Raw genomic sequence first — 27,972 nt, forward strand, 5'->3', positions numbered from 1 at the left:
ACAAGCATTTCTTCCTCGACTTCGATATGCGCGTGCTGGGCAGCAGCCCGACCGGTGAGTCCGCTGCTGCGTCTGACTCCGTGCACTGATATACGAACTTGCACTCAATCACGTGCACCTATAGGTGCACGTGATGAAGTGAAGTTCCTTGCACTTCATCACGTACCCCTTGAAGAGTACCCCTTGAAGAGTATACTCTTGAAGAGTACCCCTTGAAGAGTATACTCTTCAAGGGATACTGGCACAAAAACATTGGCCTCGCGTTTTCCTGCTGCAATGCGTTGCTGGGTGCCTGTTATAGTCACGACACGACACATCGTTTGCTGCAGCACGCGACATATAATTAATTACAGGCCCCTCATTATCAATCAGTTTCAGTTTCCGGCTTAGGGAGTTTCCAAAACTGGGTGCAACTGTCGCCACCTAGCGTGTACAGCTCTTCAGCACACAAAACTGTGACGCACTTCCGCACGGTCCGCATAAAGAATTACTTTCGAATAGAAAACGGCACTGGAATGTCGCCAAACGCAAAACTTTCTAAGCGTGCGCCACGGCCACGCACTCGCAAACAGCCGCCGAGAAATATAGACTGCGGGAACTAACGCGGCAAAGGAAAAATGGCGGCTTTGACGTCATCATAACTTGTTTTGTTCACCGTTGGGTGGTGACGTGAGGGAAGTAGGGGGTCACCTCGGGATCCCCTCCGATGGTGTCTATAGCGCTATGGAGTCGGTCGCTCACGCAAACTTCAAAACGAATTTAAAATACCTTCCAAGCAATATTCGCTGTTGATATCTTGCAGATGATATACAATTATTCACGAGAACCGACCCGGCAGGCTATCTCGGCCTCCAAACTTTGTGTCAGTACCCCTTTGAGAAGGCTTGTCAACTCAGACTCACTTTCGCATAGGTTGCCAAAGAGACCCTGAAAGAAAATGTCAACTCGACGTTAGTTGTTGCAATAGCGTTTTGGAAGTCTTGTAGTACTCGTTTCTTGTCAAGGAAATGCTTAGGTTAAAAAAATAAACACGTTTTAGCGGTGCGCATATCGTTTGTGCAATTCAAACCACCCGCCTCCAAGAACGGCCTTCTAACATCGCTTTCGCCCGCCTTAAGTGCTCGTCAGTCGGGGCGCGACGGAGCATTGGGCTTTTGCGGACCATGACTAAGAATGAAATGCGCAATTTGCTTTTTTTTTTTACTGTCTTATTAGGCGGTAAAGTTCGAATTTTTGTTTTCTAGAGGGTGGTTTGAGTACTTCTGGGTAATTGCACCGAGTCCATATTACGACACCGTACTTACGTTCCAGAATGTACCGCTGATCGCGCAAGCCGGTTCCTACACTTACTCCCTAAAAAATTAACGAGCTGCTGAGTTTAATGTTCTCAAGCATAGAGCATTCGCTCTGACATAAATAGCTATTTGTTTTAGTGGACATTTACGCAAAGCGTAAAAAAAAAGATTTGTAGAGCTCCGACAGAGCGTATTCATTGCGGCCATGTGTACGAGGGCAAACGAGAATTTTCGATGGGGGATGGGGGGCAACGTAGAGGGTTGTGGGTTGTCCTGTATATGTATGTGTTTGCAAATGTGTCTGTACATACGTGGAGTACGGTCTACTGTTAAAGGGTTCATTTCAGTGAGCACTTCTCATATTCCTGTCCACCGTAACGGCAGGTGGAAGTGGACACATTGTTCTCACAGTGCAGTATGTAAAGAGGAGTACGAACTGTCTGCTGTCTGCCACTAGTAGCTGCGTAGTTGAACATATATATGCTTATGGACAAAATAACATCGACAGTATGTGTAATGACTCTATCGTTTCGAGGTGATAAGAATGATTAGATGTTGCAAAAAGTGACTTCTTTTTCAATCTCTCTCTTGCTTTTTTTTGCAGAATACAAAGACTACACGGAAAAAGTGCGCCTGGAATACAGTTTTGTTCCCGACGCCATCTACAAAAGCCTTCGCTCAAAGGTAATTTGAATGTTGCGTACGTCGTATGTCGCTAATGGTTCGATTTTACAGGGCACAGTATATTTCCCCCATTGAGTTGAAATATTTTGTGACACGCAATAATTTCGACAATAAGCAACCTAGACAGGCGACAATGCTTGTTTTTCGAACAAGGCTAGCGTCTTCATTGCCGTGGTACTGCGTCAATGAAAATATGTGCAACAATGAGCGTGGACTCTAGACTAACGTCATGTACCGAACGGTTGTTGACTCTGCCAGTGGAGAATATTGTCGACCTCGTGAGCGGGACTTCAGTTGAAGAGGCAACCAGATGTTGCGCTTTCATAATCAAAGTAGGGCCTCTCCTTTACCTCCCCCCCCCCTTTCTTTATAGACGTGATGTAAAGACACGTTGGCGCACAAGTAGGTGCCGAATACTCCTTGTCCCTAAAAAGTATCTAAATTAAAACACGAAGGGTTGATCCCTTCGGGGACCCTTTCCCCGAAGGGAATCCTGATGGGAAGTGAAGTAGCAGCAGTTCGCACGGCCTTGACCCGGTTAAAACGGGCGTTGATGCGGGTGGTAGAAGAACGGTCTGAAGCGAAACTCGGTGTAGCGTTTGCTCGAGTAAACGTTTGTTTGAAACGCAAAGACACGGGACGCGTTAATCTGACGGTTGCGCCCGGCTTCTTCGGATCGCGTCAGGTGTTAACCCGCGCACCGTCTATATCCTCGAATGCGATCGGTGTTGACTCGCACCTCGTCGGTGTCGCTCGTGTTCCACTGCCAACGCTTGCGTTCGGCTTCCCTGGCTCGCGCCTCGACTATGTTGACGTCACTATTCGCGAACGCGATCGGTTTCGCTAACTTCGCAACGCCGGCGACAGCCGGGAAAGGTACGCGCACACTAGCGGGAAGCATGCTGCGTCGGCGTCCCGCCTGTCGGCGCGATCGCGCGGTAAGCAGCGGCGCGCTGTTCCCATTGTCGGTACCGCGAAATTCTCTAGGTGGGGATAGTTATAGCGCAAGAACAAAAAGACGACACAGAGACAAGAAGGACACGAAAGACGAAAGAGTTCTCGCGCTATAACTATCGTCATGCCATACCAACTAGCCCAAGCTGCCACACTTCTCTAAGTGGGCGCAGCACGCGCACCCGCCGGTTCGCGGCTTCTTCGCGCCGACAGACGGGGAGAGGTGGCGCTGGTGGGTGGTGGTGGTGAAAACATTTAATAACCATTAAATGGTTACAGAGAGGTGATTGGGTTGGGGCCTTATTGGCCTCCTACCCTCACAGCACTAGGTGGAACCCCTATTCCGGGGCTCCATTGGCAAGCAACGCCGCCCGCGCACGTTGAACCAGAGCCTCTTGGGCCTTCAGGGCTTGACAGCCGAGCAGGGCCGCCTCCCAGTCCTCTCTCGTGGGATTGGGGTTGGGGGGGATAGATGGATTAGACTGGCACGCCCAGACGATGTGAAAGGTGTCAGCCACCTCACCACAGAACTGGCACGTGCCATCAAAGGATGAATTGAAATGTTTTAGCACCGCCGGGCACAGTACAGTATTGGTAAACAGTTTTAAAAGGAGGCGCTCGTCAGCGCGATGCAGTCCCTTACAAGGGTCTGGATAGCGCCGGTGCTCCTCCTTGTAGTAATTAATAGTATCTTTGAATGAAAGGGCCGAATTGTCTGATTGCGAGTAGGCTTCCAAAGACAGGGAGATAGCCCGGGAAGAGAGTGCGCGGGCGGCCTGATCGGCCTGTTCGTTACCCCTGAGTCCTTGGTGACCGGGTGCCCAAACCAGATTTCGCGGAGTTGGATTAACGTATCGGCAGCTAGGTTCCAGTATGCGCTGAGCAAGCGGTGAAGCCCACCCTAGCTGATAGTTCCGACAGGCCCCTCGTGAGTCGGTGATGATATGTTTAGAAGAGGGATAGGTGAGAGCCAGAGCGATGGCAACCTCCTCCGCGTGTGTTGCGCTGTAGGCTTTGAAAGTGAGCCCGTTTACGGTGTTTGCGTTGTGTATGACTGCGGCAGTATACCACCCCCCATGGTGCGGGCCGGCAACGTCCACGTAGCACACGTGTTCCTCTTGACCAAAGTGTCGCTGCAACGCTTCCGCGCGCGCCTGGCGGCGACCACTGTGGTTTTCTTTGGACATGTTGCGGGGAAGGGGTCGGACCCGGAGGGCGCGTCTCCAAGGTTCTGGCACTCTCACCCTTTCCTCAATATAGTAATCGTGTTTGATGTGTATTCGGTCCAAGAGGCGGCGACCGGAATGGGTCTGTGCAAGGCGCGTGTATTGGTTAACGAGGTGGGCTTCTCGAAGTTCCCGGTAGGTATTCACCACGCCTAGGGCCAGAAGTCTCTGGTTGGACGTGGTGATAGGGAGGTCGAGAGCCCGCTTGATAACTTTACGGTGGATGACCTCGAGTTGATCATCCTCGTGTTTGCGTAGGTGCAAGTAGGGAGTCGAGTAGAGTATTCTACTCGTTACGAAAGCATGGGCAAGCCGCATTGCATCCCTGCTTCGTAATCCGCCCCGCTTGTTGGAGACCCGGCGGACCATACGGCCCACCTGGTCTCCCACCGTGCGAAGTTTGGCTATTGTGGTGTCGGCCTTGCGTTGGTGGTGTATGAAGAGGCCAAGGACGCGGATCTCCTTGGCCTCACGGATCGGTCCCAAGGGAAGACTGATATGGAGCTGAGTTGTGTTGGCGCTGGTGAGATGATGTCTTCATGAGGAGTGGGCTCGAGTATAGTGAACTAGAAGTACTCTAGTTCACTGTAGCTCGAGTGTCGCGAGCGGTGGAGAGGGTGAAACGAAAGAGAGCTGACACGCGGTGAGCGCGTGGCAGGTGAGGGAGAGAGACCACGTTCTGCTAGTAGGGCGGGAGCTACTTGGCACCGCTCCAACAGCTGCGGCTAGAGGAGCGGCGCGGACGGAGGGACAGCGATACACAGGCTAGTCAAAGAGCTGCTTCGCATCTAATAATAACAACAACAAGAATATTATTAATAATAATTGTTGGAATTACGTCCAAAATCGCCATATAAATATGAGACGCCGCAGTAGAGGGCTCCGGTGATTTCGACCACCTGGGGTTCTTTAGAGTGCAACTAAACATAAGCACACGGGCCTCGATCATTTTCGCCTCCATTGATAATGTGGCCGGGATTCGAACTTGCGACCTGCGGGTCAGCAGACGAGTGCCTTAGCCACTAGACCACCGTGGCAGGTTCACTTACAATCTACAATTTAGCATAACAGTTAGGACACTAGTTTTAAGTTGGTCTGGCTATGCTCAAAATGGCTGTCCCTTATTCGAAATTTCTTTGGTATTCTGTTCTATTTGCTGCTGGTACTAGATTCCAATTGTATTCAACTCGTTCTTTAATGTTGTTCTTGGCACACCGTTAGTATGGATACAAAGCTGAATATAAATTTAGTAACCTTGAGCTTGGACTAATTGCACCAAATGTTTTTGAATGCCAACCGTCTGTCTCTGTCTGTCTGTCTGTCTGTCTGTCTGTCTGTCTGTCTGTCTGTCTGTCTGTCCGTCTGTCTGTCTGTCTGTCTGTCTGTCTGTCTGTCTGTCTGTCTGTCTATCTATCTATCTATCTATCTATCTATCTATCTATCTATCTATCTATCTATCTATCTATCTATCTATCTATCTATCTATCTATCTATCTATCTATCTATCTATCTATCTATCTATCTATCTATCTATCTATCCGTCAATGATTTCGTGCTCTCATGGCTATTTTGTCAACCTGATGTATACTAACATTGGTTATGGCATGACATAAGTGTATAACGTACATAAATGACAGGTCGTAAAACGACACTCCTGATATACATGTCTATGTACGTCATGATTTACTATGCATGGTCTCGGACCTCTCACGAACACCTCAATAACTGGACATAACCAAAGTTGGCATAGCGTGGCATTAGTGTGCGACGAAAATGAAAGACTAGTCGCAAAATAATAAACATGATATGCATGGCGTATACTACGGGATTTTACATGGCATGGTCTTTTTCACGTCGGTATTTCGCAGGTTCTTCGGTCTTTTCTGCAGATTCCTAACATCTTCTCAACGGAGCCCTTCCGGAGATTATACGAAAAGCGTGCCAAGAGCAACATTAGGGACGAAATTGCCGAGCTGGACACGTAACGGTTTGGCGAAGCAAGACAAAGAAAATGGCTCAATACACGGAGCAACGCAGCACGACCGGAAATGAGAAGAAAATCGCATAGACAACGCTAACTTCTAACTTTTTTTTTTTTTTTTGCGATCACAAAAATATAAGAATGTCCCTTGTGTGTGAAAGCGAAAACCACCTTTTCTTCTCCGTAGATGTATAAGGGAGCAAGAACTAAGAACCGTGGCTTCACGCGTCACTGCCAAGCGTCGTCTTCATTTTAGATGCGATGCATCTTATGCTAGGGGCTGTGTCCCTCCTTCCCTCATTCCCGCGGCATCCACCTTCTACTGCGCATGCGCGTACCCTACCCCTCTCCCCTTTCCTACGCTTCTCTCTCTCTCTCTCTCTCTCCCGAGTCGGCGGCCAAGGCAATGAGACGCATCCTCAGTACACACGATCACTTCTTGGGCGCTGATCGTCTGTCTTGCGGCGTTCCACGTTTCCGTGAGACAGAGCGCGCCTGATTTGGTTAGCACGGGATCACGTTAGATGACCCTGCCGTGTGCGTTTATCGACGGGCTGTTTAGCAGTGCTATAGTCGTGGTCACCAGCAGCGTTGGTCATCGGCAGTGTTCACGGCAGCGGTCACCGGCAGCGTTAGTCAGGCAGAGGTTCTGAATGTTGGTGAGCCTGCTAAGGCGACGTAGACGAGGTTCTGTGGGTGCCGCTCACCATCTCCCCGCTGCGTCGCATCTGCAAATGGTTCCCTCAGCGAAGGATTGCGTGATTTTTTTTTTCTTCAGGTCGCTCGCTCCCCGGTTTTGTTCGCGGCCCAAAGGAGGGCGCTACGACAGCTTCGTTTGGTGTCACGTTACTTGACATCACGCCAGAATTGGTGACTTCGCGATGACATCACAATTTCGGTTAGTGATCTGTTTCGTCGTGCTGACGTCATACGTGACGTCATCACTCGACGACTATTGATGGCATTGATGAGTCGATGACATACGTGACTTCATCACTCGACGACCCCATGGGTCGGTGGCCGCCGACGGTCTAATTTCCCGTTTGGAAGGTTGTCGCCTTAATGAGGCTTTAAGTTGAAAGTGATCGCTGTGTTTGCGTGTTCTCGATCCGTAGCTACAGTGTTGTGCTACTATGTGTAATGCATGGCAACCTAGCCCGGTAACGTGTCTTTGTGACGGAAAAGAACATTTTGTAGGCGCAATTTCTTTTTTTATCTCTTTTATCGGTCGCACTGCATGACGCACGATTGCTTCAGTAATACTGCAAGAAATTTTGTACAGTGTTAATTTACGTCTCATGGCTGCTGTTAATGAAATTTATTAAAAGAATGTTACAGACTGCTTCAAAATGTATGCATGTTTATGAGTCCCTTAAATTTACACAAGGTAATGAAGTCTTTCATCCAAATGGTCGCTTTCTTTGGATGATGATAATAATGATTGTGATTATGATAAAACTTTTATTCGCCATGTTTCGAAGAACTTCGGTTGGCGGCTGTAACTTAGGGATGCACCTTACATGTGTTTCGAAAATTTCTCTGGAGGGCCACCGAGGTAGGATTTACATAAAAGAAATGGTCAGTAATATTAGGTTGTGGCATATGTATTAGTACAGTACACGACGAACATAACACGCAAGCAAATCAAACTGGACAACGAAAATGTTATGCACAAGAAAAGACATATTAGAGGAATTAAAGAATAAGAGTGTAAAAGGTGTTACAAATGACATGAACATACATATTATCTAAATAGAATACCGAGATAGTTATCCCTAGTTATTCAAGAATATGCAATGTCAAGCACTAGAAAAAAATAATAACCCCCCCTCCCTATTCATAAACGCTCCTTGACTTGAACTTGACTTGTAAACGCCTTCAGTGCAGCGTGTTTGAAATGCGTCTGTGCGTTTGTGCTGCCTTGGCACCGCCTAAAGACAGCGATTTCGAAACTTCGAAACGCGTTTGTGCTGCATTGAAGTTGGTGGCGAGCCAAGTTCGATCAATATACTTCAGTTCAATCAATCAGTCATAATGTATTGTCATAAACCAATAAAATCAATATACTTCAGTTTTTCTTCAGCCATGGGGACGGTGCTTCTTAAAGACGCAAATTATAAATACAAGCGACACGAAAGACAAAATATAGCGTTTTTTATCATCAACCTTTTTAGTGTGTGTGTGTGTGGGCTCCTCTAATATAGTGTTGGATATTTTTCTAAACAAATGAAAATTCCAATTTTTATTTGCTTTTACATTTCAACATATAGTTAACCCCAATTTGTGAGACTTTATAAGTATGGAAGGCGTGAAATAACAATTGATAATACAGAGAACACTCAATTAACCTCAAACGTCAATAATTACAGCAAGGGAAATTAAACACATCAACTTCATCAACAAGTGGCCCGGCAACAAACGTAAAATATGTTCGACGGTGTGCACTACACGAAAGGGGCCGCCTAGATCATTCGATAGTGCAACCTAGCGCCAGTCTAACTGTCTGATAGTGTAATCTTCACCTCTCTTATAGGTTACTGCCGACGTATACTGCAGACGACAACGTGCAACAACATTTTCCAATTCGTATTTTCCGCGCTACGAGCGCACACAGACAGCGCTTGCCATCTACCGTGGAATCTGTGAACAATTTCCCGAGGTTCAGCTTTCTTTCGCAGCATGGCAGTGGCCGCGGTGATACAATGGTTGTGCTGCGCTGCTACCAAGGAGGTTTGAATAAATATTACTTTAACCTTTTTCTCTGCTACTAACCCGAAAGCCACGGTTTCCATCCCAGACTCAGCTGTTGTATTGCGACGGTGGGGAAACGCTAAAAACCAGCGTTAAGGAGATTTTGGTGAACGTTATGATTTTGATATTCGGTTTCCGTTGTTCTCAACGTTTGACATTACTTGAGCGTTATTCATTATATAAATAGTTATTTCACGCTTTCCCCACGTGTATTGTCTCACAAAGTTCGGTTAACTGTATGGTCAACCGCAGTTGGTCGAAATTTTCCGGTGCACTCCACTACGGCGTATGTGATAATCATGTCGCGGTCGTGGCACGGAAAACCTCCAAATTTTATTTTTATCGTATTTATCACACCTAACGAAATTGCGAAAGTACCTATAGATTTGCTGCTATCTCTGTGGTCGACATAAGTATTTCTGGATGATTTCCCCTCCTCCTGCTCACGGAAGGGGGAGGCAGGGGACGCAGATCTCCGGTCATATAGGAGGGGGGAGGGGGGTGCCAAGTCTGCCGCTTACGATCACTTAATAGGGAGAGGAAGCACTGCGACAAACCTCCCCCCCCCCCCTCCCCACCGGAGCTTCACAAATTACCGAGCTTCCTTGCACACTGCAATAGAGGATCCAACGCCCCTAGACCCTAACTATGGTGCAATTCTTCAGTATTACAGGGACAATAGAAAAGTGTATCCAGCACCGCACAAGAAACTCACAGCAATGGAATCGGTGGCATTACGCAGAATCCAAACAAACACATACACTAACTTACACAGGCTGCATGTATTCTACCCCACAGCATACAAAGATATATGTCCGTGGTGTGGGGCCACACCAACTCTGTTTCACATCACGTGGGAGTGTACGCATCACAATGAAGAACACCACAACATGAACAACACAGAGGAACAATGGGAGGCGCTGCTGTCCAGCTCGGCCATTGTTGATCAGCGCGGGCTGGTCCAACGGGTAGAGATGATGGCTAGGGCCAGCGGAGCCCTGGAATAGGGGCCCGACCATTTGGAATGCTCCGCGTTATGCGCGCGCAAATAAAGTTCTCTCTCTCTCTCTCTCCCCACCGGAAGGGGAGCACTCCACACACGTGTTATGACAACGCTTTGCCCAATTGGAAGCGAATTCATAACAGATTTAACAAAACCAGAAACTTAGGTCGCCAAATTGGGAGCAGATGCCTTGGGTATGGTTATAGTAATAAAGGTAAAGCTGTCACAACATTATTGACTGATAGATTGATATGTGGGGCTTAACGTCCCGAAACCACCACTTGATTATGAGAGACGCCATAGTGGAGGGCTCCAGAAATTTCGACCACTTGGGGTTTTTTAACATGCACCCAAATCTATGTGACAACATTATATAGCGCGTTTGAAAGCTACGAACTGAATTCAATAATTAGACTTAAAACAAACACAGGTTTTCCATTTGTGCACGGCTCGATCCTCATTTACACGCGTGCAACAAAACGTGTAATCACTGATGACTAGCGGCATTTTGTGGCGTAACGCTCATTCATAACGTATGCCAGAACACATGAAGTTGTTAACGTATTGAAATTTACGTGAGACTGGACGTAACTGTAGATGCAGATGTGATTTATGCCAGAAAGGTGGGGAAGGAGGGGTCGTCAACTCCCTGCTTTCTATACAACTTAGTATCCCCAATGAGTGGCGAAAGTTATCTTTGAAAATTCTGGGACCTTGGGCATCTGCCTCAGTTGCGCAGAAAGTGACTAAAGCACTCGTATACTTTACTTAAAGTCAACAAACCTGAGCGACCGCTTGTAGACTGTGTATGCTCCCCCGAGTGTGCTCGTGATTGTGTGTATACCTTCTTATCTCTCTGCAACCTCTTTTCTCCCCTTTATCCCTTCCCCAGTGAGGGATAGCAAACCGGATGCGCGTCTGGTTAACCTCCCTGCATTTCCTTGCATCTTTATCTCTCTCTCTCTCTCTCTCTCTCTTAGAAGCATTGGAGACTGCTTCAGTGCACCTGGCATACCTTGACTTCGAATTCTGGTATCAAAACAATAAGTTATTCCGCGTGCCATGCTGAACTTGCAGGTACGTCAGCTTGCATGTGTGGAGTACCCGATGCCACTCGTTTGAGGGGGCATTTTAAGACTTTCGCCCTCGTAGAGAATCTTTCACCGAAGATGAGCAACTTTCACCGAAATAGAGGCGTGAAAGAAAACAATAATCGCCCGGCTGCGGCGGCTGCATTTCCGATGGAGGAGGAAATGTAGGCCCGTGTGCTCAGATTCGGGTGCACGTTAAAGAACCTCGGGTAGTCGAAATTTCCGGAGCCCTCCACTATACGGCGTCTCTCATAATCATATGGTGGTTTTGGGACGCTAAACCCCACATATAAATAGAAAAAATCAATATTCGGGATGGCCTGGTTCACGAGAGCGGTTAATTAAGCTTTAGTTCAGAGCTCACAGTTTCTTTCGTGGTATCCCGATTAGCTGAACATTTTCCATACCTCTTCTTAAACTTTCTTTTTTATAACCTGGGGCTGGCGCCATCCCGATATTTATTCTAAATGGAACATACGTCAATCGTGAAACACGAAAACCGAATCTCTTTTGACAAATATCTACTATAGACGCCGCATCACGGCAATGAATTTTAAACAACCGTGAAGTCTCATCTTAAAGAACAAAAGAAAAAAGAAAAAGAACAGGACGAAATAAACACGCACGAAGGAAACCCTACAATAAACGCTGTCAAAGCTGACGCTTGGCCATTTTTAGCTCCTATCTGTGCTCCAAGCCAGCCTACTTAATGTTTTTTTTTTGTTTTGTTTAGCGGGACACCTTTATGAACGATGGACAAGCTGCATGACAATCGATGCTGCTAAAATTAAGTCGCCATCTGGACGCCCGATTTACACGCAGTATTTCCTTCTCTTTCGTTATTATATGCTCGTTTTTTTTTCCTGGAACACATTCTAAGGTAACGTAAACAAATACAAAACAAAATTTCGCGACAGTATTCACGATTAGTCGTTACGATGATTACGATAAGATCAGCGTGAATCGTTTATCGCGTTACAATACAACCAAGGTTTGGCGGATGTGGGAAGTTTATCCGTACTTCGAGCTGTCTTAAGAGTATAGTGAGTCACGATGCCTGCTCGTGCCATGAAGGATACCTTTGAAGCTTTGATGGTGGGGCTGATTTTGACTGCGACAGCGTCGGCCGTCAACAAGTCCAGTGAGTATTGCCTGCTTTACAGGGTGTTTGAGCTAGCTTGTAAGCGTACTTCTTGATTTCGTGCAACTCCAAAAAAATGTAGAAAAAAAATTAAGCAGGAAAGTGATCCTCGCAAAAATGAGATAATCGTACTTTGCTGGAAAGCGTTAGAACTTTAATTGAATATTCTTCGCTAGATTTTTTATACTAAAATGTTTATTAAGCAATATTAGTAGCTACCTAGCTTTGATGAATATTGAAGCCTATTAGAACAAATAAATTATTCTGACGTTTCAAAACAAGTGCTACAACTTGTGCATTGAAGATTTTTTGCTGGAGTTACTCATTAAGAAGCTAATTAGAGAATACGTGTTAATTTCTCAGCTTGGCGAACGAAAAAAGTATATCTTGAAGCGCTGTACATGGTTTATACTATCATTGGGCCAACTGGACAGGCGTAGTACGTATGATTTTTGGAATAACAGGCGTGAGTTCGCTGGAACTTCGTGTAGATACAAATATTAAATTCCTGTAGAAGGCAGTCGTGATTTTCGTTCGGTGACTATAAAAGTCCCAGAATTGGAATCCCGACCGTGGCGGCTGCATTTTTGTTCGAGGTGGGACTGCTTAAGGCCCGCGTGTTTTAGATTTAGGTGGACGTTATAAAGGAACCCAGGTGGTCGGAATTTCCGGAGCCCTCCACCTCGGCGTCTCTCATGATCATATCATACCATTTATTTGATTGATTAATTTATTTGTGGGGTTTAACGTCCCAAACATATCATTTATTTGACCCTTAAGGGCCCCGCAGGGGTGTTATATAAAGGGAGAGAACAGTTTACCAAATACAGAAAAAAAACGAAAATAAAAAAGTAGTACGAATACAAGAGCAATACTTTTGCAGAATCCGAGAACAGACGCAAAGAAATGGTGGTTCTAGATTCTTAAAACCTCCACAATTACTATTAATTAATAATTAAAAGTCTTAGAATATCAGGGAACTGAGCCAGTCAGTAAGCAATTACTCTAAAGGACAGAACGTGCAAACATAGACACAAGATGGAAGTCAATTAATACCGCAAACGCGGACTAAGAACTGCAATGGGGCACAACGGCGGAAAAAAAATAAAAAGGAGGCATGAGGATTTGTCTGCGCATGCCTATGCAATAGGCGGACCTATCAATCCAGCACGCGTGCGAGCCTACGTGACAGGCAACTGTTAATCCAAGTAATGGCAGTGAAGCGAAAGACGGGAGGTTTGGAATGTTCAACCTTCCAAACCTTCGCTTGTTGCCGCTGGAGGCACCTTCATGAGTTACGTCTGCACGCAGCCTGTATACAAGCACCATCAGTGCGATGCATCGACACTTGTCACTTTGTAAAACACGTAAGCACTAAGTGTTTGGCGTATCATGATTTCGTTCTTTTTGGCTGGCCGCTGTTGTGTCCGCTTGCGCAGTTGCAAACATTCAAGATGAAATTCCGTCTTGATTTCAACTTGATCGCGCATTGATAATCGTGCTGGACGAGACATAACAGGCGCGTGACCACCCGGCAAAGCAGGGCACGAGACAATGCGCAAGTGATAATCCGTAGCGCATAAACCAATCGAGACCTTATTTCCCCAAGACGTCACATGAGCAGACTGCCGGCATCACTAATGATGCCGATAAGGCGGGAAATGCTGGGACAGAATAACACGCTCGTTCCTCGTATTTTCGGAGCTTGTTTGGGGGCTCTTTAAGCCCCGCCGCGGTGGTCTAGTGGCTAAGGTACTCGGCTGCTGACCCGCACGTCGCGGGATCAAATCCCGGCTGCGGCGGCTGCATTTCCGATGGAGGTGAAAATGTTGTATAGGCCCGTGTACTCAGATTTGGGTGCACGTTAAAGAACCCCAGTTCGTTGAAATTTCCGGAGCCCTCCACTACGGCATCTCTCATAATCATAAGGTAGTTTTGGGACGTGAAACCCCAATTATCAATCAATCAATCAATCAATCAATCAATCAATCAATCAATCAGAGGCTCTTTAAGGAAACCATTTCGCTGTTTTGTTTTCAGGCCCCGGAATGCCCGAAGAGAAATGTTTCAAGGAGCTCGGGTGCTTCAGGTTGGGCGCAACCTTCTTCCACGAGATCTACCGGCCTTTCAACTTCTTCCCAGAAGAGCGGGAACACATCGACACGCGCTTCGTTCTCTACTCCCGGGAGAACGCCAAGCGAGGCGAGCTCCTCAAATGGTCCTCCACGCAGGAAGAAGTCGCCAGGTTGGCAACCTTCAAGGCGAGCAGGCCGACCAAGGTCCTGGTGCATGGCTGGGTGGACACGGTCTTCTTCGGAGCTTGGTTGAGGGTGAGCGCGAGGATCGCACGCACTACGATGAAGGACAGCACGCGAGCGCGCTGTTGATAGCCTCGTACCACAAATGCGGCCCGGCACAGTGGCGAAATGTAAAGATAAGTAGGAGAGATTGGTACCAGGCCCGCAGCCAGGAAGAGGGGGAGGCCCTATAGGCACCCCTTGGAAATTTGATTGGAGAAGGGTGTTTTACAAAAAAAAAGTAATAGAAATAAGAGTTTTTTAAAAACCTTCAACGGATGCCCCCACCGCCTCCCCGATAAAAAAATTCCTGGCTAGGGGCCTGATTGGTACCATTCCTTTTATGGCCTACACATGTTGTTGTAGTTTTGATCTTTCTTTTCGTCACTCTATGTTGTTGCTGTAGACGACCGCACAAGATTGTTTCTTTCGTAACCGGTCGGGTGATCGTGCCATCACAGCTGTAAGTGGATACATAAATAAGGCGTAAAATACGAAGGGAATTCATGACTGTAGTGAAGGCAGCATGGAAGCAACGTTACAACTCTATCCTTTTAATTTCTTTTTTCGCCTCTGCGCTACGTTATACGTGCGGTGCGAGCCTATCTGTCACGCGCTAGCGTGTTCCCTTTCGTACAGATTTGACTGTGCAGTGATCAGCAAGCTTAACACGAATGCTCAGCAGTGTATCCTGAAACAGTGATAGACGCTTGCTCCGCGTACCCTTGGGTTTATGCACGCCGACATACTGCCCGAGCATACCGCGGTGTAATCTTGGCAACAGCACATAGCGCTTCGCGGCTGGCATTAGAGTAGTTCAGGCAACGCACCGGGGTGTCTGTGATGAGCTATAGCTGATGGCCTTAGAAACAGTTGACACTTTGCTTTAGGTGCACCGTAAACTGAACTTCTTTGTGATAATACTAACCCAAATGCAATAAATAGCATGAGGGCAAACGTTACGACAGAGCTTGAGCTAAGCCGTAAAAGCCAGTGAAGTCGACGTGCTTGGCAGGCCCGCAATGTTCACACCATTGCACTTATACTAAAACTCGTCGATCCACGTCTTAACGCTTGGCTCAAGGCCGAAAACCCAGCGGAGACGGCTACTTGCTAATGGCTTCGAAAGAAACCAATTCCCACAGAACGTCCGAACTGCCTTTTTTTTTTTTGCACTGTGTTGCTTCAACGTATAAAAGCAGATTTACACCTTCCATTTTGACACCTATATATGTACCACGTTCAGGGGCTGGTCACAATGGCGCAATTCTTTTTTCCAGAAAATGACGACAGCATTTCTCATGGTGGGCGACTGTAACGTCATCATCGTCGACTGGCAAGGCGGCAACTCCCTGCCTTACACGCAAGCCACGGCCAACACTAGGGTGGTCGGCGCCGAGATCGCTCTGCTGGTGAACAAGCTGGAGGTGAACAAGGCTAAAGCATCAGATGCCTAATAGAAAGCGAAAGTGATCTCCGTTGGGGGTGAAAAACATTTATTAAACGAGAGAGATGGACTCACGCAGAAGCCAGTCCTACGTACTGGTTGAGTCCCTAGTCCAGGAACACATTCGTCGAAGCCGCAAGTCTAGCCCCCTTGACCAAGCCCTTTTGGGCCTCAAGGTCTGAGCAACCTAACAGGGCTGCTTCCCAGAGTCCTCTCTAGTATGGTCTGAAAGGGGGGGGGGGGGGCGGAGACAGACAAAGAGACAGACAGAGGACTTTATTGAGGTCCGGAGGGAGTAGCTGGGAAGGACCCATTGAAGCCCATGGCTCGCCGCTGGGTCGCCCACGTCGGAATCGGGACGCATTGACTCTCCGCTCTTTCACGGGCCCTCTGGACAGCTGCTGACTAGGTGTTCAGTACAGGACCTTTAATGGTATCTTCGCAGTTATGCTTGTTAGTGAATGACGTGTACCATAATGCAGGACAAAGAGCTGATATTTTTTTTCTAGCAGGCCCATACTGTGGGTAGATGTCAGCCACCTCATTACAGTGTCGGAACTTGCCAGTGATCGCAGGCAGCGTCAACACGTGCGGGACAAAGAGAAAAAAAGTCACCACGCGCCGACGTCACGCTCTGACGTCAACGTCATAGTGTGACATCATCATACGACTTAGTAGCTTGGTCAAAGGTGGAGTGATCCCGGAGGCAAGACCGCGTGAGGGGCCGAAAGCTTCGAATGCCTCCAATCGCGGAAGCAGTGCAAAAATATGTTAGCTGCCGAAAGCTTTCGGGTGGAGGGTTCACACAGTGGAGTATGGAAAAAAAGAATAATATTCAATTAGGCTTGGTGTCGTCTTAGGCGAATGCATAAGAACATTGGGACTTCTTGAATTCACATATGATGCATACGACAATCTCGTAACTCAAGGGCATTCTCACAAGTATCATAAGTGCCGTATTTAAGCTTTTTGAGTTCATGTACAGCCTTCACGTCCTAGCATTCATAATTTTAGCATTATAAACACCAATTTTGCTTCAGGGATAACAATAAAAACGAAATGCACTCACCTCAAACAACTGGAAGGCGAAAAGCATTTGCTTCCTCTCAATCAATCTGTTGATCCCCCCTCGCCACCCTTCGAAAGCTTTCTGCAGCTAACATGGTTTTCCACTTTCTCCGGGACACGAGGTTCCTGTGACGTCGAGATTACGTCATAACGGCGTCGCAGATTTTGGTGATGTGTGCCGTCATCACGTGACTTTTTTTTTTCCATCACTCGTGTTGAAGGCGTTGACGAAGGACGCTGACGCGAAACACCGATCAATTTTTGTGTTAGATGAGGCATCTAAGGTTCTCGCATTATTCAGCAATTTCGTTCATACGCAAAGAACTCTACAGGTGTTGTGAATGGTCATTATAGATGCATATCTATTGAGGTAGTGGTTTCCGAGCTTTGTACACCGAAGCGTGAACTTCATGAACTCTCACGTTTCATCCCCGTGGGCTGTATTTTTTATTTGTAAGCACCCGATGTTAGCTTAGGCTGATGTGTTGCAATGTTAAGCTGCTGAAGTCGAAGGATCAGTATCCGGCCACGGCGGCTGCATATCCGGGAGGAGGTGAGGGTGAGATAGAATATTACTGGTGTGCTTCGACTTGGATACATTGTAAAGAACTCTAGGAGGCTGAAATTTATTTGGTGTCTACTCACTGCATGCCTTGCAATGATATCGTGGTTTTGACATTTAAAACCCCAGAAGGTATTATGAGTGGCGAAAACACCAAGTGATATTCTTGTTTCTTGTCCAAGCGTTCTCGGTCGCGTATTTGCTTCAGGTTTTTCGAGTAGCCATAAATATTCACCTAAAAACAGAAATGAATGTTTCCGGTTCAAGTACATGCGATATCGAAGCACGACTTTACTCAAGATAGGCTCCAATAAACTCAAGATAATTATTAGAGATTCATTCAGTTCATTCAGAGATTGCAAGTAGGTGGGGTGGTTGCGGCACCTGGCGGAGCAGATCTCAACCTCAAGCTCGTTTCTATGTGTCCTCTGAGATCCGCTACAGCAATGCGGGGCTAAACACAGTTATGGTCCGAAGAATACACAACGGCACAAAAACGCCTACATCCATATATGCTCCTACCATATGTTTAAATGTCTCAGGGTTGTCTACAGATATTCTCATTAATTGTATCTACTTTAACTGAGCGTACTACATGATAACTATCAGCATGCATGTTGTTGAATGGTGGTGTATTTTGTCTGTTTTTTTTTCACTCTCCATTTATTTCTCTCTAACGCCCCCTCCCCGTTATAAAACACACCAGAAAGCATTTGGTGCGAAGCGGGACACATTCCACATACTGGGTCACAGCCTCGGTGCCCACGTGGCTGGCTATGCTGGCGAGAGGCTTCCAGGACTTGGACGAATCACAGGTGAGGGTATTTTTCTTAGCCTTCGAATAGCGCCTTGGGAAAAATTACGCCTTCGAATAAGGACGCCACTGAAAAAAAAAAGAAAAAGACTCACTGCTTTGAGGGTGCTGAAGTAAGAGGTAGAATACATATCGCAACGTTCGCATGAAGTTTTACTTTTCTGGCAGTCAGTCAAAATACTCATTGCCAACTGGTAATGTTATTATGAATTTGTTATTATTTATTTATCTTAAGCTTCCTTTTGTTTCCACTTTTAGGATCTACTTCTTGATGCAGTTAAATTTCGGCCAGCCACCGGCCATCAAGTCACCCATTGCGTCCAAATTTTGGTTGATTGGCTGACTGATTAATTCACTGAGTACGAGAGTGAGCGATTGAAAGACTTGGGACATAAGTGGAAGGCAATAGAACAATACACCAATAGAGGGAGCAGTTTTTGGTGACAGCGAGCCGAATTACCTAAATGTGTTAAGAAGTTTTGTGGCATTCAGGAAAATAAGCGTAAAACAATTTCCACCTATAGCTGAAAGTATATTGAAGAAAAAATGTGTCTTGTTAAACCTATACTGATGTGAACGATGTTCCGTGAAGCGGCAGTGAGAATAGAGACTGAGTGTGACGATGATTGTTAGGCACCGAAGTTTGTGCTTCTGCCAACATTTTATTTCTCGATTTTCCCCTGAATACTAAGTAGTTTCCAAAATGATTTTTTAGGCATTGGTGTAATTAAGAGGGGGTTGGGAAGGTGACTGACCCCTTCCTTTAAAATTGTTCTGCTTATTTATCAGTATTTATGCATATACACTTACAAAAGGATGCACGAAAGTGCATAAAAAGTGGTTGATGAGTCATTGTCCCCTCCTCCTCTTTTTGCCCCTCTCTTGAGGCATAACTCTTGGAAAGCAGTGTTGTATGCTATAGCTTTTATTTAGGCCCATATTCACAAAGCAACCTTCTTCTAATTCCACGTTTTCATTGTACGCTTTGTGCGTTTAGTTCGTTTGCTAAAGTGGGCCAGTATTCCCGAACATATTTTGCAAGCATCTTTCACCCGGTTATGATTTTCGTACTTCTAAAGCCCACGCAGAGCAGGCAGAAAAGGTTCGCTAAAAATGTATAGGCGTGGTAATCATGGACCATTTGCTGTAAATTGCCAACAAGGGACACCGACCTAGCCAAGCGAATTGGTGGCCTCTTGTCTGCGCCCCGTTTATATATGCCTCGTACGAATAAAAAAGAAAAGTAGAAAATGAAGTTCAGTTCAATACTCCAATCTATAGTGACGTTGACACGGGTATAAGCAATCAGGATGACCACACAAGGAGTGTTATAATAAGTTAGTAAGCGCTGTTTTGGGATTTAAGCGTTACTCATTCACTACGCTTGGGGAAAGGTTATCTTTCAGTGATCGCGAGTTTGCCGATATCAAAGAAACAGGTCGTTATTTGTCAAGAGCAGAAATAAGCACGAGGTAATTACACATAACGTAATTAGACGGAGTGAAAACACCTCCACACGAAGTGAGAGCTAACAACTTTAAACAGGCGTTCACGTTCTGTGTTGTGGTGAGTCCAGTACGTTCAAGAACGTCACAGCGCCATTACCCAAGCCGTTACTTATCCTCCTGTAGCACGCGCAAGATCATCAACGATAAAGTACACCTCAATGTGGTAATGACACGAGGCGTGACAATTGCAGGTCTCGATCCAGCCGATCCCTACTTCCAGCACATGCCAAGGGAGGTACGCCTGGACCCGACCGACGCACGGCTGGTAGACGTGCTACACACTGATGGCGCATCGGTGTTCGACATATGTAAGACAAAAAAAAGAGTACTACTTACTTTGATGCAGCTTTCTTCAACGAAACGAACTATATTATTAGTACAAATCAAGTATCAAATTCAGACGTATAAGAGATGTCAATAGAAGTAAAATTTCAGTAAGATAAGTGCCTAAGGCAAGTCTTTTGCCTCTATAGAGACATTAGAATCTGTTCCCTACTGACCTCCCCCTTTTCGTTAACATTCTGGCCTTCTTCACTATATCGGCCCATTGTGAGACTAATTTTTGGGACTGTGACCCGCTAGCCGATGTGAGCCCCAGTGCCCTGGCATAAATAATGTTGGTCGAACGTATCCTACAGTTCACCGCCACCATGGATCTGCTAATAGATATTGCGGGTCATATAATATAGGGAAAGGATTATAACGTCTCATCAGCCAAAGGACTGGCACCTAAAACCACACAACTTTCTTTTGCGAGTATCACGACGCCTTTTCTTTTCAGACAAAGCCGAAGGGTTGGGCATGTACCAGGCGGCGGGACACCTTGACTTCTACCCGAACGGTGGCATTAAGATGCCCGGCTGCTCGGCTACCTCAACGTTCATGACGACACTCACCAAGGGGGCCGTTCATGGTAAGAGTGCGAAGTGAGTGCTTAGCTACTTGCGTGAGGTGATCTAGGGGCAACTGAAGAGTGAGTTACTTGAGTGCAGTGACGAGAACCATTATTGGTTACCGTATATTTACTGATGAATACTATTCCCTTACTTAAGTTTTTCTCTCATTAAACACCAAAAAGCTCTTTGGAAATAGATGTATAGTTGGGTTAGTTTGGGAACTCGTCTATGATTAATTTTTTTCTCGTAAAACATAAGTCGAAATATTTTCTTCGAAGCTTCTGTTATACTGATGCTACTCGGTCAAGTACGGTAGATACTTGCAATGCGTTTCTCTAACACGTACAAAAAGAGCTTTTCTTTTCTAATGAGTGATGGGTACAGTAAGGTAGGTGAAACCTAATAAGTTCGAAAAATTGCAATAGAAAATATATACTTGTATTGCCTGTATTTATATATTTCGTTTCTGTTTTTTTCCTCCAAAGCCGTTCTGTGCATTCTCTATGCACATTGAATTGGACCGGTCACTAGCCATTTAAAGCTATCGGTCCCAACATTCTTTGTATTTTTATTCTTCCAATAAAAAAGCATGTATATACACAACATGAGCACTCGCCTTCGACCTGTACAAAGCTGCCCTTTTGTGTGTCTTAGTGTTCCAGCAGCGCCCCGTAATTATACACCATGCACAAGCAACTATCCCCTACACTTGCTCTTCTATCGGTCGAGTAAATACGATATGCTCAATAGAATGAGAGGCCGTAACTATTAAAAACGATTCCCTGCACACGTGTTTTGAGCTCTGTTCTATTTAACGGAACTTTAGACCACAACTTCAGATATAATGACGTCATCACGTGGCATCATGTGACGTCACAAATTGTGGTGATATATGACATAATAACGACGTGACAAGATTTTTTCATGCGCTATTCTAGACATCGATGCTGGAAGTCAATTTTCGCGTTTGATGAGACACATAAGACCCAATAGACGTCATCACCCCTGCGGTTATCCTCCCCAAAGTGCTGGCTGAGCTCATGGGCGTCCGGAAGGAGGAGGGGTGCAAGGGGGTTGGCGGCATCCCCCATTAGAATTTCAGATATTTCTCTATTTAGTAGCAATAAGCTACACAGTTTGATTAGCACACTGATTACTCGCATATCCATGTAAAATGGTCTTCAGAATTGGCAGCCAGCTTTGCCCGTTGTACCGTAACGTCATGGAAAGATCTGTGGTGAATATTCAACTCCTCCCCTCCCCCCCCCTCGCGCCCCATGTTTGTCGATGCACCTTCCTGAATGCCCTTGCCTAGTCTACTCTGCGAGACCTTGCAAGGGGAGCACGTCTACCTGCACCAAACAACACGCAATGTCCTCCTCTTTGTCGTTATCATATCCTCACATCGATGACTCGCGAACGACGACATGCGCGCAGCTGCCCGTTCGGTGGTCTGCAACCACGAGCGTGCCGTGGAGTACTTCCTGGACAGCATCACGGAGCACGAGTGCACGTCGCTGGCCTTCGCGTGCGTCTCGTTCGAGGCGTTCCGCCAGGGCCGCTGCTCGGACTGCGGCAACAACGGGCGCCTCTGCGCCCAAATGGGCATTCACGCGGACCGATGGAAACCCACGGACAACACTTCAGTCCAGATGTACCTGCACACCATGAACTCGGTGCCCTTCTGCGGTAAGCCGTCGTAAGCTAATTGTGCAATAGATTTTAGTGCAGATGGACAACACACGAGGAGATAGGACGACTGCATCAGCGCTCGTACAGTCGTCCTCTATTCTCGTGTGTTGTGCATTTGTACTCAAATCTATTCCACATTGGACCAACGCGCCCAACAAAACATTTTATTAAGCTAATCGAACGCGCCAATGTCGAAGAACTTACGCTGTAACTATCATTTTGAGGCAGCAAACGGAACATAACTTGAATTTTTTTTTTCTGATTTCGCTGAGTTAGCCCTTCTCTTATTTCCGATGCGTTCCATCGTGACACCTCCTAATATTTAGCGCACGTGTCACCGAAGCTCAAAGGAGAGAGTTGGGCCGGCTGGTTTACGTTCATGTTTCAAACACACACGCACCCACACCCACAGAGAGAGATAGAGAAGACTGTAGCTCCTCGTGCATATATCTTCGTCTCTTCGCAATAAAGACCAGTTTAAAGTTGGCGCTTACATGTCAGCCGTCGCCCATTTAGAGGCGTTATTCGAGCCATTCAAGTATGACGTGTACGTTATTCAACTTTGAATGTTATTTGTAAAACATGGTGCCTAGGTTACTGAAAGGAATTTTGCATGATGCTGTCTTTTGATTTGACACAGCCTTTCCCTTCTACGTCAACATCGTGTTGTGGAGGACAACGAACCAGATTTTTTCCACCGGATATTTCGTTCTCATCTTGGACGGCACCAGAGGAAGAGCCGTGATCGAGATTAATGACGAGTACGTACAGACCACTTATCCCCTGCAATTATTTGTGCCACTTTCGACTACAGTGAAATAAAAACATGCAGCGTCACCGCATTTTTCATGGGCAAGACACCATGGCAAGTGCAAGAATACGTAAGGAAGATACAGGAGGACAGAGCGATGTCCTGTGCCTTACTGAAACTGCTGTGTCTTGCTGTTGTCCTGTGTCGTGATGAACTGCTACTGAAGTACTCGCATTACTATCGACAAGGCGACAGCCTTATTTGGCTGCATCTTCTCCTTGAGCAAAGTATTGTTTTCTGCGGCGCTGTAGTGCTTACCTAGCTGCTGATTCGAAAATCGCGAGATTGAATCCCGGCCGCGGTGACCACATTTTCAGTGCAGTAGTAATGCTAGAGGCCCCTGAATTGTGCATTCCCATGCAGTGCATGTTAAAGAAAACCAGATGGTCAACATTTTCCGAGGCCTTCGCTATGACGCGCCTCACAATAATCCTGGTTTCAGCCCGTAAACCACCGCATATTGTTGTCGTTGTTGGTGTTGTTGTTCGTGTGGTTGCTGTTTTAACTCCAGTGCAATGCTACAGACGAGTAAAATTATTGCAAGAACCCACGGGGCCTTCCCCGAGCTATAGAAGCTTGTGTAGAGAAAACGTGATCACGGCTCGTAAAATCACTGGTGTTGCCATGACATCAGCAAGGTTCACTGATCCCGGGGCCAATGTAACACCACGTGAGATACGAACCATCATATGATTATGAGAGACGCCGTAGTGGAGGACTCCGGAAATTTCGACCAATTGGGTTTTTTAACGTGCACACAAATATGAGCACACGGGCCTACAGCATTTTTGCCTTCATCGGAAATGCAGCCGCCACAGCTGGGATTCGATCCAGCGACCTGCGGGTCAGCAGCCGAGTACCTTAGCCACTATACCACCGCGGTGGGGCGACACCATGTTTAACCTGCTCTGTCGTCACGGTTATGCAGGCCGCTTCGACTGTTCGGCGCCGTCAAGAACGAGTTCGTCGTGAAGACCAACACTTACATCGGCGACCTGCAGAAGGCCTCCTTCCGCTTCACAAGCAGTCGTTTCTATTTCTTTCGCTCTGACATGCTGCTCAGATATGTCGAGGTATTGCCCATGAACAAACCCGTGAAAACGCAGTGAGTATGACACACGTTTTAAAAAATTTCAGACGCTGTAAATTTGAAAAGATGTTTCACGAAACACTGTGGGTATTCCATGGACTGTGCCCGTCCTTTTTTGTATTTTTATACTCTCTCAGCAATGACATGATTGATGAGAGAGTGTAAGTAGGAGAGGCCAGAGCTGTGGCGGCGCAACGGTTGCTATGTGTAGGTGTGCCAACACGCTATTGCTGAGAAAGGGAGAAAGGTCACAGCTGGCACCGTTCCAGTTCACGGACGGATGGAACGCGAGTATGAGACAATAAACACTTTCGCCTATAGGATTGTCTGGAATGCTGGAGCCGTGCGTTACGTACAGCGTCGGCGGTGCCCATCAAAAGCCTGTCCTACGTGGTTTGAGATATAGACCACATTTCAACATTTGATCTCATCAATGATGCTTGTGCACATGTGGGCCGAGTGTGCCAGGTGTAATTTGTAGGAGTCGCCAGTGAAGTCCAGTGTTACGTGGTTTGAGATATAGACCACATTTCAACATTTGGTCTCATCAATGATGCTTGTGCACATGTAGACCGATTGTGCCAGGTGTAATTTGTAGAATCGCCCGTGCAGTCTAGACGTTCCTATACCTAAAGCGTTCTTTCTCCTCCCCGCGTGTGCTTCATGGTGCACGCCTTTTGGCTGTTTACAAACACATGTCCTACACGGATTCCGGTTTGGTTCTGCACATGCCTTAAAGATATGGCTGTTTTTTTTTGCATGTTTAGAACAAATGATCCACGATTTCGAGTAACTTTACTCTTCTATGGGAGAACTTTGAGCTGTCCCGTAAAAAAAAATTAACTGTTGAAACGGAGGCAGAATGAACTAGGAGGATACAAACTTTATTTATATCAAGAAGGTAAGGCTGGTGGTGGAGGCGGCTAAGGAGCCTACCCGGCGTAGGTCTCCGCTACCCTCTCTGCCCAATTGAGGATCGGGTTCTGGACCTCGGGCGCGCAGCTTCACATAGCAACCTCCCACTGCTCCGTACTATTAATAAGTAGAGCGTTGGATGCTGGATTCCGAGAACACCCCCACATGATATATTCTAGGTTAGTTCTCTGTTTCAGAAAACGCATAAAAAAGTGGGGGGGGGGGGGGTATATCGCAGGGTGCATCGAAGGCGAAAAGATGGGGTAGGAAACGTGTGTTTAGAAAAAGTGTTAAATGATTTAGAGAACTTTGTACTCTACTATATGGGAGATCATAGAGCCGTCCCAAGAAGAGTCGAAGATACTCAAATAAAAAAAGAAGCCTGTGCCTTTAGAAAAAGTGCGTAACGATTGCGAGTACTATGGGAGAGCAGTCAGCCGTCCCGATTATACTACGACTCAAGTTGAGTGCCTTCCCTCAGCGTCACGGTGAACTAACGAAGCCTAGTATTATTGGCACAACCTAGTAGCATTGGCGGAAAATAAACGCCTTGACAAGTAGCCCGCCCACTTTCGACATCTTTCTCCCTGTGAGTGGCCAAATACTCGAAACCTATTTTCTGCTATAGGCTGCACTTAGCAATAAAAGAGATAGTCCTTTACATTAGGCAACTTTCTTTTATCTTAAAGAGGAAAAAGAGGCTTCCTTTACTTTGACACATCGAAAACGAGTTTTCTGATTCGGTGTCAGAGAGCAATATTTGAAGTGACCGGAAATTTCTTGGGAAGCAACGCGTGCTGCTGCTGTGGTATACTGTTTCGGAACCTGGCGAAAAGGTGATACCAGTTGAGTTCAGTTTAAGACGCCACGGGTCGACCAGGCAAATAAGGATACAAGAAGAACAGCGTAAGTCCAATGTTTCACGAAAAGAACAAATTCGTCTTGCTGGGAAATGGTGGCGGAACCAATCACGTCTACCACTGGGAACACGAAGTGATTATCACTGCCATTACTCTGATGTATTACAACCCCCCCCCCCCCCTCCTTTCGAGTAAAATTATGCCTGGAACGTGAGCCGTGAACGTGCCGCCCAACCCTTGGAGTTGACCCTCCCCCTCCAGTACGGAGGCGAACGCCTGTGGTGGTCGTCTCCTGCGAACACAGCGATGCTCTCACAGTTGCCTCCGAGCAGCTGTGATGTCACGTGACGGAGCGGTACGGTAATGTCACGTGACAAAGCGCTACGGAGGCAAGCGGTCCCACCCGGCGGACAGTCGCAACACATGGTAGGAGACATGGCCTTCAAGATTTTGGGCTGGCAGCAAGCTCTCGATTGAAGAGAGAGCCACGTTCCAGGCATAGTTTTTCTAGGAGGCGTTGGTTTCACTGACACAAGCTACTTTTAACTATATCGATTATATTTTAGTAATCCACAATGTATGTTTCTCGTTCAACATCATAAATAAAGAAGTATGCACCAAGTGGTTGAAGTACGCACTAGGGACTGGATATTGCAACTCTTCAAGGCGAAGCCTAATGTTCCCTAAATTTTTCTAGCCCTCCCTCCCCCCCATTGTCAGCATGCATGGCATTTGATTCAGCTTAGCTGAATATTGCTATTCAGAGGGCAGGATGGCGCCCCGTTTTTGCCCCGCACCTTTTACGCCCCGCTATTCATATTTTGCATTTCCTGGTTAAAGTTCGGGACTAGCTGTTTGTGTACGTGCGTTCGCTAACGGTAAAACGCTAAAATTTGTCCGTGAAAATGCTAGCCCGTGCTTTGACTAAAACGCGCTTGCGGCCTTTCAGGTTATCATCCATGACAGAGTACGCATGCGTGATCTCGCGAGCACTAAAAAATTTTTTTTTGTAAGCTCACCGCCCAGCATGGGTTTCCACGTCCTGGTAAAGTCATCTTAACACAGTCTATCATGAACCATATTTTGACAATTTCATTGCTGGACGCTGAGCTTTCTATTTCGTTCTTTCTTTACCCTCTTTCTAGCGAAAGGAAGAAGAAGATGAAAAAGTTTTGCTACTACAATAAAAGGGGGATACCTTCTGGCGAAGAAGTTCCGCTCAATACGTGCTAACTTTGGCTAACCGGAACGAATAAAGTCCTGACTGCTGACAACTCTACAGTGGGCTTGCTTGACTTCAAACAGGTGGCTATATTAGACCATATGCTTTAGTTCTTACAGCGAAGCTGCATTAGAGGGTGAGAAAAATGGGGCCATCCGTGACCGGAACTGTAATAAAGAAGCAACGATGTCATCCCGGAATAGATTCACAGCACTGAAAACGAGTACGGCTTAAAAAAATTCACGGCATACCCACGGAGTGAATGACGATGACTGGGGCGAAGCCTCGCGGGCTCTCAGCTCGTCCGTTCGTCCGTCCATCTGTCTGTCTGTCTGTCTGTCTGTCTGTCTGTCTGTCCGTCCGTCCGTCCGTCTGTCTGTCTGTCCGTCCGTCCGTCGGTCCGTCCGTCTGTCCGTCCGCCCGTCCGTCCGTCCGTCTCTCTGTCCGCCCGTCTGTCTGCCTGTCCGTCCGTCTGTCTGCCTGTCCGTCCGTCTGTCCATCCGTCTGTCTGTCTGCCTGTCTGTTTGTCTGTCTGTCTGTCTGTCCGTCCGTCCGCCCATCGTCCGCCCGTCCATCCGCCCGTCTGTCTGTCCTTCCGTCTGTCTGTCCGTCCGTCCGTCCGCCCGTCCGCCCGTCCGCCCGTTCGTCCGCCCGCCCGTCCGTC

At 46.8% G+C, this 27,972-nt stretch overlaps 1 protein-coding gene across 1 annotated transcript; it reads left to right on the forward strand.

Annotated features, from left to right (window-relative positions):
• Window positions 1–27,365, forward strand: LOC119180923 (pancreatic triacylglycerol lipase). Its single transcript, XM_075875070.1, has 11 exons — window positions 1–54; window positions 1,900–1,979; window positions 14,167–14,456; window positions 15,704–15,850; window positions 18,207–18,315; window positions 20,014–20,130; window positions 20,604–20,735; window positions 22,156–22,407; window positions 23,051–23,171; window positions 24,150–24,326; window positions 27,232–27,365. The coding sequence occupies exons 3-11, from the start codon at window positions 14,175–14,177 to the stop codon at window positions 27,317–27,319; spliced, it is 1,425 nt and encodes a 474-aa protein (XP_075731185.1). The 5' UTR covers window positions 1–54; window positions 1,900–1,979; window positions 14,167–14,174; the 3' UTR covers window positions 27,320–27,365.
• The last annotated feature ends 607 nt before the right edge of the window (window positions 27,366–27,972 follow it).

The sequence above is a fragment of the Rhipicephalus microplus genome, chromosome 10 (assembly GCF_043290135.1).
Source record: "Rhipicephalus microplus isolate Deutch F79 chromosome 10, USDA_Rmic, whole genome shotgun sequence".
Taxonomy (NCBI): domain Eukaryota; kingdom Metazoa; phylum Arthropoda; class Arachnida; order Ixodida; family Ixodidae; genus Rhipicephalus; species Rhipicephalus microplus.